The 14,443-nt window shown below is 38.7% G+C and overlaps 1 protein-coding gene across 2 annotated transcripts in view; it reads right to left on the bottom strand.

Moving 5' to 3' along the window:
* Positions 1-14,443, bottom strand: part of CHRM3 (cholinergic receptor muscarinic 3) — a 570,675-nt gene that overhangs the window by 266,946 nt on the left and 289,286 nt on the right. For both annotated transcript variants that reach the window (XM_045165530.1, XM_025284552.3), the window contains one exon: positions 1,002-1,104. In XM_045165530.1, the coding sequence (XP_045021465.1) occupies positions 1,002-1,099 (98 nt within the window). In that variant the 5' untranslated portion in view covers positions 1,100-1,104. The remainder of the gene's footprint in view (positions 1-1,001; positions 1,105-14,443) is intronic.

Below are 14,443 nucleotides of genomic sequence, written 5' to 3'. Positions count from 1 at the left end.
CAGCATAACATTTTTTCCCCAAGGTCATAGGTTATATCTAATTAAGTCTCAAGGCTATGCTACTTCCCAAATGTGGTTTTCAGCAGACATTTTGGGAAGGAGGATTGAGCAGGGCAGCTTTACTTTTTTGAAAATACAATTTATATAGGCTGGACTCTTTTCTAAATACAAACCAAAATTTCAAAAAGTCTACAATAGTCCCCAAAATATTTTGAAAATTGAATACAACAAAGCAATGAATCTTATAATTAAGTATCTCTTAGAGCTAACATACCACTCCCCGCCCCACCGCCCCCCTCAAACACACACACAGAGCACTCATCAAAGTAGTCTGAACTGAATTAAATCAGGAGCTACACAGCTTATATCTCATGAGAATCTAATTTCAGAATATCCCCTTCAAGATAACTCATAAAACAATAACACCTTCAAATACTGTATTTTTTGCCTTTATGTCATATTTATGTCATTTTACACCATGGGAATACTTGTCTCAAAAACTAAGAGGATCAAATAATCATTAATTAATTCCCATGTGCAGTCATTTAGTTTAAGATTTGGTACTTAGGTTTGTCTAAGACTGGACTATTTTGGAAAAAAAAGTTACATCTTTCTGTTAGATGTTAGACTTTTGTATACTATATTTATAAACATACCAGGGGATCTGTCATATTTTGTATACTTGAGTTCCAAAGATTTATATATTAAATTCCATTATTTTCAGAGCCATATGAGCATGGAATTTCCATTCTCTACTGGCATGAATGTATTCTTAATTTGTATTAATCACACAACAAAGGAAATGAAGGGTGTCGGGGAGTCTTGTATGTCATATTATAAACACATGCTCTAAGCAGAAAAGACAAAGATCATCTCTAACACATGAAGTTTATTCTTCAGAACAAATTCCACTCTTAATCAACAACAAGAAAAGTTGAAATGGATATAACATCCATGGCTATTCAAAGGATGAGAAAGCAAACACTGGAAGTCTTACTTACCTATTCCAGGTAGGATCCTCAAACCAATCCAATGTATCAAAGACTGTGCTGTGTGCTGAACTCTCCTTGTAGAAAGAAACCAGATGCCATGTCACCATGAAAGCTGAAAACCAGAGAAAGGAGGAGTAATCAAATCTAAAACAAGATAAAAGAAGATGCAGGAAACTTGGGACAACTGAATTGTGAGATGGCATTTTAACGAAATCACAGGTTTCATAAATGGAGATTTATTCCAGTGTTTCCCCAAATGAATTTCATCAAGAAACCTTTTCATCCCACAATACCTGTTAGCATCCTGCCGCAGGAGTGATCCACAGCAGTTACTGGGGAAACGACTTGTGTAACGTACTTCTCCACAACTGACACATCTCGTAGACTGTCATGCGGTCACATGTTCTCAGTTTGAAACTTTCAATAATTAGGAGTACTTTATAAGCTTCCCCATTAAAATATGCACATAAGGTGCCTATATTTATATCACATACAGAAAGCTTGAGTGTTGTTTCTTTCACAAGTTTCATAGCAAATTAGTGAAGAATCATGAACCCGACTAGTACAATTTCTTTCATGGCGGTGAGTATCTGACATTCACTCATCATTCTGATCAATATTTACCAAGTAAATAACAAGAACCAGATATTGGGTTGAGAAAATGAATAAGATTTGGTCCTGCCCTCAAAAATGCAAGTCCACTCAAGTAGGAAAGGCCACACTTGGACCCACAGCAACCCTGAGGATGAAGTCATCGTGTTCACGGTGCAGACAGGACCCACGGGTGTGACACAAAGCAGAGGGTCTGTAAGCTAAGCCTTGAATGGTGAGTAAGAGGGGAACAGATAGACAAAGGGAGATGGAGGTGAGGTGGAGGAAGAAGGGGGGGGTGAGGAGGGTGTTATTCAGGCAGCATGTTCAAACACAGGAAGCTGTGAGGGAGAATGGCATGTTCTAAAAGCTGCCTTATATCGGGTCTACAATAATGTGAGGGAACAGAACATGCACAAAGGAAGTGGCAGAACACCCTTTTACAGATTTAAATAACCATAAATCAGACCAACAGTATAAACACAAGCACCCACCCAAATAACTGCATACAATTTGAAACTATCCCCTAACTCCTATACACATGTCATCTCATCCTGGACTCACAAGGTTGAGGGGCCCACCCAAGACCAGAAAGTGATTTGTATAAATAAGTTCACTTTTTTAGATTCTGAATGTAAGTGATATCATATGATATTTGTCTTTCTCTGTCTGACTTACTTTACTTAATATGACAATTTCTGGGTCCACCCACTGCTGCAAATGGCACTATTTCATTATTTTTAATGACTGAGTAATACTGTTGGTGTTTAGATGCTAAGTTGTTTCTGACTCTTTTGCGACCCCATGGACTGTAGCCTACCAGGCTCCTCTGTCCATGAGATTTCCCAGGCAAGAATATTTGGGTTGTCATTTCCTTCTCCAGGGGATCTTCTCAACCCAGGGGTCAAACTTGCCTCTGCTGCACTGGCTGGCAGGTTCTTCACCACTGAGCCATCAGGAAAGCCCATGACTAATATACTTTTTACAAAACAGAAATAAGACTCATAGACATACGCAACAAACTTATGGCTACCAAAAAGGAATAAGGGGGAGGGATAAATTGGGAATTTGCAATTAACAGATATGAACTACTATATAAATTAGATAAACAAGGACCTGCTGTGTAGCACAGGGAACTTTACTCAACACTTTGTAATAACCTATAATGGAAAAGAATCTGAAAAATTTCATATATATATATGTTATATATATATAATGTGTGTATACACATACATATGTAAATAAAACATAATCACTGCTATACACTGAATCATTGCAAATCAACTATATTCAACACAAAATAATAATTAAAGAAACTAAAAGAAAACTTCATATAATTGGGGAAAAATTGATTCACATAGACAAGTCTAGTCCCCAGTCTGTGCAGGGAGAGGGGTGTGTAGCATGTGGTATGACACCTTATTGCATGACATGTTTTCCTGATTGCACTGCAGTTCAGACTCCAGGCACAGCCAAAGTGCTGCCACCATCACCCTTTCTGTTTCACGTTTTAGGAAAGCAAGCATGGGGTAGAAAGATTATGATTAGTTCATGTGTTTTCACCCCCTGGGTTTGGATATGCTTAAAAAAGACTTCTCGGTGCAGCCATATTGAAGGCAAGACTGGTGACTGTGTACCGTCCAGTAACCATGGAGAATCTGGTGGTTGTCTACACTCAGCTCTGATCCTCAGATGCCCTCTGTGTAACTGTTACATATGAGCCTTGCTCAGGCCTCCTGGTTTTTGCTTCTGACTTCATCAGCACTTTAATAACTTTGCTGATGTAGTGTGTGGATAAAAGGGCTTTGCACTGTGGTCAGAGGTTGAATTAGTGTGTCTATTCAGAGAGGAAGAGAGGCCAGCACTCATTTGTAACATGTGAAAATGGGGAGAGCCAGCACAGAGATGGGGGAAATGCAGGTTTATTAATATAAAAATGGAGAAACCTTGTCTATGACACATAGCTTATGTAAGAAAAAAAATCTAAAGAGGGCCTGTGATGTTCTCCAAGGGACAAGAAATATAGTTGCTGAAGTTGGAAAGACTGGAGAGGAATTTTTTCCTTCCTCTTCTTCCTCCTCCTCCCACTTTTTCTCTTCTAAACTCCTAAAGTGAAACTGCTTAGAATACATCTTATTCAGTGCAATTTCTCATCATGAGAGTGAGACTGGAAAATCTTGTGGTAGCCCCCAAATCTCCTTGCCCTCATGAAATAGGATATAAGCTTTTATTTTCAATGCTTTTCAATGCTTTTATTTTCAATGCTTCCAGTTGAGACGCTGTATGCCTGTTATAGGCTTCCTGAGACCTTATAACATATTAGGAATTATTTTAGCTTTAAAGAAGCGTGGTTGCTTAAAAAGGCAGATTCTGCTACAGAGGCTTTCAAGATAGAAACCAATTCCAGGCAACAGATGAGCAATAATGCCTAGAAAATGGACAAACATTAGATGTAAGACAGACAAAATCCAAGTGACAGTACCATCCAGATATGCAACTTGCAGCAATGCTCTTGTGTTGCGGTTGCTTTTGACAAACCACACTTGTTATCACAGAAGTAAGCTTGTTCTTGGGTACTGGCAGCAAAGAGCAGATGAAGCAGAAACATTACCCGAAACCAAAACAAAGAAGCAAATAAACAAATCAAAATATCTCCGAGCAACCTAAAGGAAGAAAACCTGGACAAGTCATATAAAGAGAAATTGAACTATACACAAACTTCTAAAATGAGCAATTTATGGAACAATTTTATTCTGAGTATATTTCTGACTTGTTTGTATGGACACTTAAGAAATTCAAGGGGTCTGATAGATTTGACCTCCATGATTTGTGGTATAATTCAGCACTTGCTGGCATGGTAGAGACTGGTTCTCTGCAGAAACCTGACAATTAGCTCCTGTGAACTCTGGAATGAGAAATCAGGTTCTATGAAAATTTGTACAAAAAGAACTTGAATGTATAACCCATTGAAGAAGGAGTCAGGAGCAGGAGGGTTGATGGACGAAATGAGGGAGCCACAGACAGAGGGAAGGAGGATTAATAATTTCCTTTGTGGCGTGAACACACGAGGCATTGATGAATTCATCTAATCATTTCAACAGCTTTGTAAAGAAAATATCACTGTCACTAGTTTACAAATAGAGAAATTATAATTTTTTGATAGGCTAACTCACTTAATACACAATAAGAAGTGGCCTTCTATTGCACTAACTAGATTGCATTAACTACAATTATAAATAATACAATGCAGCTGAGATTATTGGGAAAACAATTGATAGACTCACATATTTCAGTTGTATTATACATATGTAGAGCCCACTGAATCACTGCCTCACCTATACCTATATTTAGAATCCTTAAATATATTCATATCTTTGGACCTAGTAATCCACTCACAAATTATCCCAAGCAAACAATTCAAAATCAGGAAAATGTCATTGCAGCATTATTCATAATAGTGAGTAATAGAAACTATTTGTGTATCCCACAGCAGGGCATCTAAGAACATATGGGCATATTAACTCCATAGTATATTAAGTTGCCATTAAAGTAACAATTAAATCACAATACAGAGAAAGTGGTATATCAAATTGTATGTTCTGATTATAAATAGGTACAAAATATATATGTGAATAAATACTAGCCACAGGACCAGAATAAAGAAAATTGTGGTACTAGGGTAGAGTAGTTATGAATGCATTAAAAAATCTTAACACCATTCTCATAATATATTTTAAAGCTTTACTCATTTGAAATACCCACTCAATAGAAATACAGACTCACAAACACGATATATTTAGAATATGTGTTTACAAGGTTAAGTGGTTTCCAGCACACACAATATTATTTTGTTACATTGTTAACTATTTGATAGTGGAGGAAAGAGTTTGGAGATTGAGATATACTTAGGATGATGCTGAGATAAAATACATATATATTTTAACAGAAGGTAGAATTCAATTTCTTATAATGATGGTCCATGGAAAAATTAGGTAAGATTACAAAAACAAGAAGACTTGTTAACATGATCACTAATGTACGTGATTTTAAACAGATCTATGATCAACAGTCTTTTCCTATTGTACCATAGCTTTCATCTTCTTACATTCCCTCTGTCCCATTTCCTAATATAAAAAAAAGCTAAGGAAAATTGGCCAGCTGCAGAAATCTCCCATTTCTTCATTTTCTTCATTAAGACATCACCCATCTCCCCAACAGGATCTCCTCCACCGCTGGGAAGCCATTTAGTCTTAACAGGGCAGGGAAGTGCTTTTGAAGAAGCAACAGCTAATTTTTGCTTGCTGACCTCTATCTAAGAATAAGGGTGAGCCAGCAAGTGTTCATCATTTGTCTCACATGGTATAATATTCGTCTCTCTCTAGTCTTGGTCTCATTCCTGGCTTTAGGCAGTACATTTCTAGCATTTGCTGCTTCAAAACATCTCCTACCCTCTAGAAGTAAGATTAAGGGGTAAAAGCTACAGTGCCTATCTCCTGGCTCTGTAACTCTTAGAAAGCAAACGAACTTCTACCTTCCTATGCCTGTAAATCTCACAAATCATTAGAAATTCAAAAACCACATTCCCTGCCCCTCCCCCGGCAGTTGTTTATACATTTGTATATAAAGAGAAATGCAAAATTCAATGTAATTCCAGTACTGTTCAATCTCTTTTGGATAAGCCAGCCTATTAGCTTTTCTCTCCCACTCTTTCTTCTAACATGTGTGTGCGCACACACACACACACACACACACACACACAGAAGTGTGGCTTTAATAAATGGAGAAGAGAAGAACACAGTTTGCATTTCCAAATGTGACTTTGTCTATTTCCTTTGACATGTGGGGTAGATCTCCTTATTTATCTCGGTGCTCCTAACCCTGTTGACATAGTAAAGTTTACCACTGGCATGCATGTCATCTGTTATTTCTTGACCAATTCAAGTTGGGTAGACATTTCTGTTTAACTCGACCTCATCTTACCTCCTGCTGACAGTGTACCCGTCTCAGAGGTCTGACCGTGATGCACCTTCAGCCTTGGGGTGTTGCAGCCCTCAGATCAGAATCATCTTCTCCTATGGGATGGCACCCCAGCCCCAGTGACACATTCTCCAGCTGTTTCAGGGTCCTAGCCATGCCACACTAGAACTTAAGTTCCAAGGCGTTCCTCCGATTGACCTTGTTACACTGCTAAGTTCACTGTGATGCTGGCAGAGGGCTGTGTATGAATTAGCTGCTGTCTTAGACACACCTCCTTCTCACGAATACACACCTCATTCTCTGGACTGAAACTCCAAGAGAGAAAGTTGGGAGGCACCATTAGATTGCGTCACTTTCCTTTCACAGTCATTCTTATTTTGCAGAATTCCTCGGACTCAGCAAGGGGGCATGTCTTCCTTTTCTTTCTTGGTATTATAATCTCAATATCAGAGAGTGAACCTACATGTAATAAGTTGAAGGGTTTCCCCCCTATACAATAGGACTTCAGTTTTTGAGGCTGACCCTTGATAATCTAATCTTTATCACTCTACCCTTGATAAATCTAAAGGATGCTTTCTCAAAAAGTAATTGGGATTTCCTCTCATAACCATGAGGATGGAGTATAACTTACAGCCTAGCACTCTCCTATTTCCCCCCAAACCCTAGAAAACTATAAAAAATAAATGAAGTAATTATTTTGAGGAACTGGAATAGGTAGTACAGGGCTGTGATGACAGAGAAAGGAAACCAATAAGAGGAAAAAACCCTATATCTGGATTCTTTATTTGCGAGAGGTTTCTGGAAAATGGGCACAGGAAAGGGAAAGTCAAACACATCTTGATTGCTTCATTGAACTGAGGAAGTGGTGATCACTGAGGATTCCAGGAATACGATGCAGAAGATGCTCAACAACATTATTTACTAGGAAAATATAAATTAAAACCACAATAAGAGGCCACAATACCCCTAAAACAACTGATTACAGAATGTTGGCAAGGATGTGTGGCAACTATCGTGCTCTTACACTGCTGGTGGGAATATAAAATGATACAACCATGTATACCTGTGGCGGATTCATTTTGATATTTGGCAAAACTAATATAATTATGTAAAGTTTAAAAATAAAATAAATTAAAAAAAAAAGAAAAAAAATAAAATGATACAACCACTTTTGAAGACAGTTTCACAGTTTACTATGTAGGTAAACATATGCTTAATATGCAGCTGAGCAATTTTACTCCTATTTACCCAAGAGAGATAAAAATATATGACTACACAGAAACTTATACATCAATGTTCATAGCAACTTCATTCATAATTGCCTCAAACTGGAAAAAAATGTCCATCAGATGGACTGGAGAAAGCAAAATCTTGATACTGTCAAACAACAAAATTAAAAAATCCAAGAGAAAGGGAAGAATCACTGAAACCATTACAACACCATGTAAAAATATTATGCAGAGCAAAAGGAGCCAGATACAAAAGTGAATATTGAGGGATTTCATTATTAAAACTCTAGGGGAAAAAAATCTAAGGGTCAGAAAGCAGAACAGTATTTGACTGGGTTTGGGGTAGGGCAAGGGGGTGTCAGCCGACTAGAAAGGACATTAGGGGAACTTTGTGTGGTGAGGGAAATGTACCAGGACTTGGTTTAGTGGTAATAACATGGCAGATAAATTTGTTTAACCTCATCCAAACATGTAGTTAAAGTGAGTGCTTGTTATTGTATATACATTATATCTCAATATAATATTGAGATTAAAATGAAATTTTAATTGGTGGCTTATTCTTTTATTAATATCAGAACTGATCTCTTAAAATTATTTTGTCATTAAATTTTTTTTTAAAATAGGACATTAGGCACATTAGGGAATGTGAAGATCTTGCATTTGTTTTAAAATAATCCAGTATTGGGACTTCCCCAGTGGTTCAGTGGCTAAGACACTTCCAATACAGGGGGCACAGGTTTGATCCCTGGTCAGGGAACAAAGATCCCACATGCAACAAGTAAGAGTTTGCATGTTGCAACTAAGACCCAGCTCAGCCAAATAAATTAATTTAAAAACAAAATCAGTGTCTTTGGGAAAAAGGTATCCTAGAAAGTAATACGCTGCCTATGTGCTGCTAATTCCTGAAGGCAGGTGGTGAGCACAGGGGGTTGATTATGATTTTCTACTTTTGAATATGTCTGTAATTCTTTAATTTAAAATGTTTTCAACATCTAGTGGATTGCATTTCTTTAAGACATTATTAACATATTAGTTAGCATTAGATGTCTACTTTACTTACTCTCCACATCCTTATCTCCTGATTATGTGTAAAGTCTTTGTCTTTGTTACACTTTTCATGTTGTCCTTTACTTTTCTCCCTTCATCTCTTAGCCGACAACAACTTACACAGAATCAGCCTGCATGGCACATTTAAGCCAAGACCTGAGTAATTTGAGAGAAAATTAGTTAAACTTCTGAGTCTGGTCCTTTACATTCAACAATCATGAATTTCAATAAGCCTGGCCTGCAGAAGAGAGGCCCCTTCAGGAACAAACGAAACAGCCAGGTATGGAGAAATGCCATTTTGTTAAGAAGTCTGCTTAACAGGATGATTGAAACAAACGGAACAAAGAAACCAATTCAACACAGTGAACACAAAGAGACAGTTCGAAACATTTAAAAGGGAAAGGAAACTGGACTTAATTATTTTCATCCTACCTTTTTTCCCTTTTAAGACATTCGGATTCTTGCTAACTTCAGGGAAAGTTGGCTCCAGGCTCCTAGTCACAGGAGTGGGATTCTGGTCCACAGGTGCTGAGCCTGGTTCTGGCTAACACAGAGTGTGCACAGGCTCCATGCTGACATTATTTTTATAGATTTTATGGATCATTTTATAGATTTTCCAGTGAGAATGAAGCCCAAGATGAAGTCAGTCAAAGTGGAAATTGATTAAGGATGTAGACGGCAGTGTTCAACTATGTAGGCAAGAATGGCCTTTAGAGAAATTAATGTCCCCTTCAGTTTCTTAGTGATGCATTAAACGGAATATAGCGCTTTCCTCCTGTTCCTATTATGTCTAGAACTACCCGTTCTTTCTATGAATAAGACCCCAAACTGATTTTCTAATGAGCAAGAGTGGACCAAAAACATGTATTAATTACCAACAAAGAACATAAGCTCTGCAATCACACTCTGATGGGATAAATTAGAACTTTGTTCTCCAGAACCCAGCCTATTATGGACAAACTGAGAATTGTTCTTAATGTTAAACTGGAACAATAGGGCATCAGGATAAGAGTACTCGCTGTACAGGGTCGATACACAATCCTATTATTATGGAACTCTCATTTTCCCTTAGACACGTTCCTTTTTCAAATATATCTTCTTGGGGACTTTTCTGATGGTCCAGTGTTCAGGACCCTGTGCTTTCAATGCAAAGGGCACAGGTTCAATCCCGGGTTGGGGAACTAAGACCCCACATGCTGTGTGACTTGATCAAAAAGTAAAAATTAAAAAAAAAAAAAAGTACATCCTCTTATAAAACATTTTACCTTAGGAATTAAAGAATAAAAATTTTAAAGAGTCTGACTACAGATAAAGGGACAGAAAAATTCCTAGGATAGAAACACATTGCACTTGTTTCTTTACCAAGATGCTTTATATTTAATTATTCCAAAGGAAATGACAGGTAAAGAGCACAATACACAGTATACTAACGCATATATATGGAATTTAGAAAGATGGTAATGATAACCCTGTATGCGAGATAGCAAAAGAGACACAGATGTATAGAACAGTCTTTTGGACTCTGTGGGAGAGGGAGAGGGTGGGATGATTTGGGAGAATGGCATTGAAACATATATAATATCATATATGAAACAAACCACCAGTCCAGGTTTGATGCATGATATAGGATGCTTGGGGCTGGTCCACTGGGATGACCCAGATGGTATGGGGAGGGAGGTGGGAGGGGGGTTCAGGATGGGGAACATGTGTACACCCGTGGCGGATTCATGTTGACGTATGGCAAAACCAATACAATATTGTAAAGTAATTAGCCTCCAATTAAAATAAATAAATTTATATTAAAAATAAATTAAAAAAAAAGAGCACAATACATACACTAGTATGTTTCTGGGATGTGGAGAAATGTAATTATCTTCTTTGCTTTTGGGAAGTTTATGTTATCATTTATGCAAAAAGATAATCATGTCATAAATAAAATGATATAAAGCGTTTTTATATATGTATGTATATTATATACATAGTGTGAGTCTATCTATCCATCCATCCATCCATCCATCCATTTATCTAACGTGGTGCTCAAGTTCTTGGCAGTGAGGACCACAGTGCTGTGGGAAATGCATAAATTTATAAAGGATAAATTGAGAAAGAAGGAAATGCTTTGTGAGAGCTAAGCCAGATCTCAAAATATGAATACAATTCATAAAGTAACAGGAGGTAAATGCTTCTGGGATGGGGGACAATAAAAACAAAGGTTAAAAAATCGAGATGATCTACTGTGGGACCAAGGGAGAAAAACACTGGGCTAAGTCAGGGGAAATTAGGTTGGAGCCCGATTTGGGAAAGCTTTGAATGCCGGTCCTCAGGAACTTACACTTTATCCTGAGAGCAAGGCAGCCTCAAAAATGTTCTGAATAGAAGGTGGACACGATGGAGATGGTTTTTACGTAAAGGAGATATAGAAGTGATGCTGACTAGACAGAGGCCAAGAGACTAAAGAAACAGAGGCTAAATCAAATTTTAAAAGTGTATTGACCTCAGAACTTCCCTGGTGGTCCAGCAGTTAGGAGTCTGTGCTCCCAGTGCAGGGGGCACTGGTTCCATCCCTGATTGGGGAACTAAGATCCTTCATGCCATGTGGTGTGGTCAAAAGCAAATAAATAAAATAAGCCAATGTTTAAAAAACCAAAACAAAACAAAAAACTGTATACTGACCTTAAGTGATGAATAAAGAACATGTCTAAGTAGTAGGAAACTGTTAATAAGATTAAATGCTTAGAGTCTATATACATTGGTAAATTTGGAAGCAATTCAACATGAAACATTGACTGCATATGGCTTTAAGTTGTCTGAGAAAGACAGCAAGTTTTATCACAGGGTTGCAAAGCTATAAGCATCAGAGCAGGATGAGTTTGGTGTCCACCAGGCCCTGGAAAACACTGAAAGAAGACACAGAAGAAGTTCATTCATGCTAGATCCTGTGGAGTGGGGTTGGGTTTTGACAGGAAGACACTGAAGACAAGTGGATTCAGGCGAAGAGAAATACAGGAAAACGTTAGAGGCGGCCAACAGTCGAGAACACATCAGGGGACTCCGCATGTGCCTGTCCCTGCATTTACAGAAGGTGGCACATGCAGAAGGAGAGAATGACGGAATGTTTCCTTGAGAAAATTACTTCTACCCTTTTGGCTTCAGTTTCTTCATGGGACTGTTGGGGAGCTGCTGACAGAAAATGCCCGCCCTAACCAGGAATGACAATAACCACTTGCCTGAGTTGCCTCACAACAGGAGGTCTAGACAAAAAACTACAGTGCTGCCAATGAAAAATAACTGGGAGAATGTGAGACTGGCTGAGAGGAGGGAGGACATGCCGGCCCATAATATGTCTGCTAGTCTCCCAGAAGCCTTCACACTGGAATCCATCTTGGCTGAGAGATGTCTGCACCACCAGGAAGGATTCCAGTCAGACTAAATATGAGACAAGCAAGATGACTGGCTAGAGACAACCCGGAAACTCACCCCATTACCGTAAAACCTGAGACTGTGAGCAGAGCAGTTCTCCTGAGTCCCCTTATCCTTCCGCTCTCCACCCAGGCATCCCTTCCCAATAAAGTCTCTTGCTTTGTCAGCAAGTGTGTCTCCTTGGACAGTTTATTTCTGAGTGATAGACAGGAGCTTGCTTTTGTGCTGTGGAAGAAGTCCCCCTTCCTGCAATAGAACTTTATACCTTTATAGTTAAAATTCACACTGAAGACCTGTCCCAAAGTTGAATGATAAATCACTCTGTAACTGAGAACATTGATGTAGAGAAATTGTGGGGAGCAGTTACTGTGGGAACCATGAGAAAAGGTCTTGACAGCACTTTAGAGATGACTGCAAAGTACCCAGCACAGAGCGACAGACAGGATGCTCAGCTGAGGGTGGAATGTAAGGGACACATGCTGAAGAAAATGTGTCACCAGACTTCTGACTGTAAGTGTGTGACTTTGAGCTTTTTGATTGTAGTATATGTGCCTGGAATTAAGCTTTTGATTGCCAAGGCATCCATTTCAAAGACATTCATCTCAGGAAACATTGCCAGGAGACTTCCCTGGTGGTCCAGTGGCTGAGACTCCATGCTCCCAACACAGGGGGCCTGGGTTTGATCCCCTGTTAGGAAACTAGATCACATATGCTGCAACTAAGACTTGGCAGAGTCAAATAAATATGTAATATTTAAATACATATATATATATATATACACACACACACACACACACATTGCCAGATGTGTGCTTGCTAAGTCACTTCAGCCGTGTTCGAGTCTTTGCGACCTATGGATTCTAGCCCTCCAGGCTCCTCTATCCACAGGACTCTCCAGGTAATAATACTGGGGTGGGTTGTCATGTTCTTGCCCTCCCTCCAGGGGATCTTCCCGACTCAGGGATTGAACCCGAGTCTCTTACGTCTCCTGCATTGGTGGGTGGGTTCTTTACTATTAGTATCACCTGGGAGGCCTGTAGCTGTGTGACATAGCTCCTGAAAAAGCAACTAGATAAGAAACTACACCGTCCCACTCATGAAGGTTCCCTTCTAGAAAGCACTGGGTGACGTAGATAACTACAAGCTTGAGTGATCCTGCTTTTCCTTTCCCCATTCTGCATCCTAATTCTGGCTTTTATGCTTTAAATTTGCTAATAAAGAATAAACCTATGAAACCCTAATCACCCCCGCCCCCCTTGAACCCCATAAGTGTGGAGTCTCAGGTCCATACTTTTTCTCCCTCTATCTACCCGTGACCTCAGTGTTGTGCATGTGCCTGCCAGGACCTATGAGTAATAAATCTATTCTTCAAAGTTTCCTGATGGTTTTTGCTAAGATGTATCTTGTGATCATAACAGGAACCACATGGGCTGGTCAAGCCACAACTCTGGGTCTAGTTGGAGTAATGTCTGTGGGGGATCAATACAAGTAATTATACAGGTCCAGACATTCTTAGCCTATCAATTCACTATCAATCACTATAAGTCAGCTGAGACCAAACAAGACAAATCCCCAGAAGACTGGATGGAAAAGTAAAAGGTGATTATTCTCATATTTTTATATGGCCAAGGAATCAGGAGAATAGTACTTCCTTTGAGATAAAAAGGGAAAGGTGTGTGTATATTTCAGAAAATACTGTAAATAGATCTGTGTTTCAGAGATGCTGAATTTTGTGTGAGCGGGACTCATTCAGCAATAGAAACAATAAGTTACATAGAAATTAAGGTTTGGAGAGAATTTAAAGATTAAAATATAAAGATGACCTATCTGTGTAACAGCTGGGAGAGTGACTTGAGAAGAAAGATGTAGAAAAGGAAGCTAAGACAGTATAAGAGAGGAGTTGAAGACTCAATTTTAGGGAATAACTATTTCAGGAGGCAGGAGGTAGAAAAAAAGAATCCAGCCAAAACCTAGGAACCAGCAAGAGAGAGCAGAAGAACTCAAGGATGCTGAGATATTGGCAGCAAAAATAAATTTTTATTAAAAAAAAAATAAATTGCCTCAAATTCTAAGATGCTTTCAGGTAGAAAAACTAGGGGGAAAAAAAGCTTAGGTTAGGAAAAAGAAGGGTTCATTGATAACCTTTAAGACCAATGTTTCAGGATAATGAAAGAGAAGGAGATGCTA

The sequence above is a fragment of the Bubalus bubalis genome, chromosome 4 (genome assembly GCF_019923935.1).
Source record: "Bubalus bubalis isolate 160015118507 breed Murrah chromosome 4, NDDB_SH_1, whole genome shotgun sequence".
NCBI classification, from domain to species: domain Eukaryota; kingdom Metazoa; phylum Chordata; class Mammalia; order Artiodactyla; family Bovidae; genus Bubalus; species Bubalus bubalis.
Note: the sequence above shows the minus strand (reverse complement) of the source record. Positions and strands in the feature narration are given on the sequence as shown.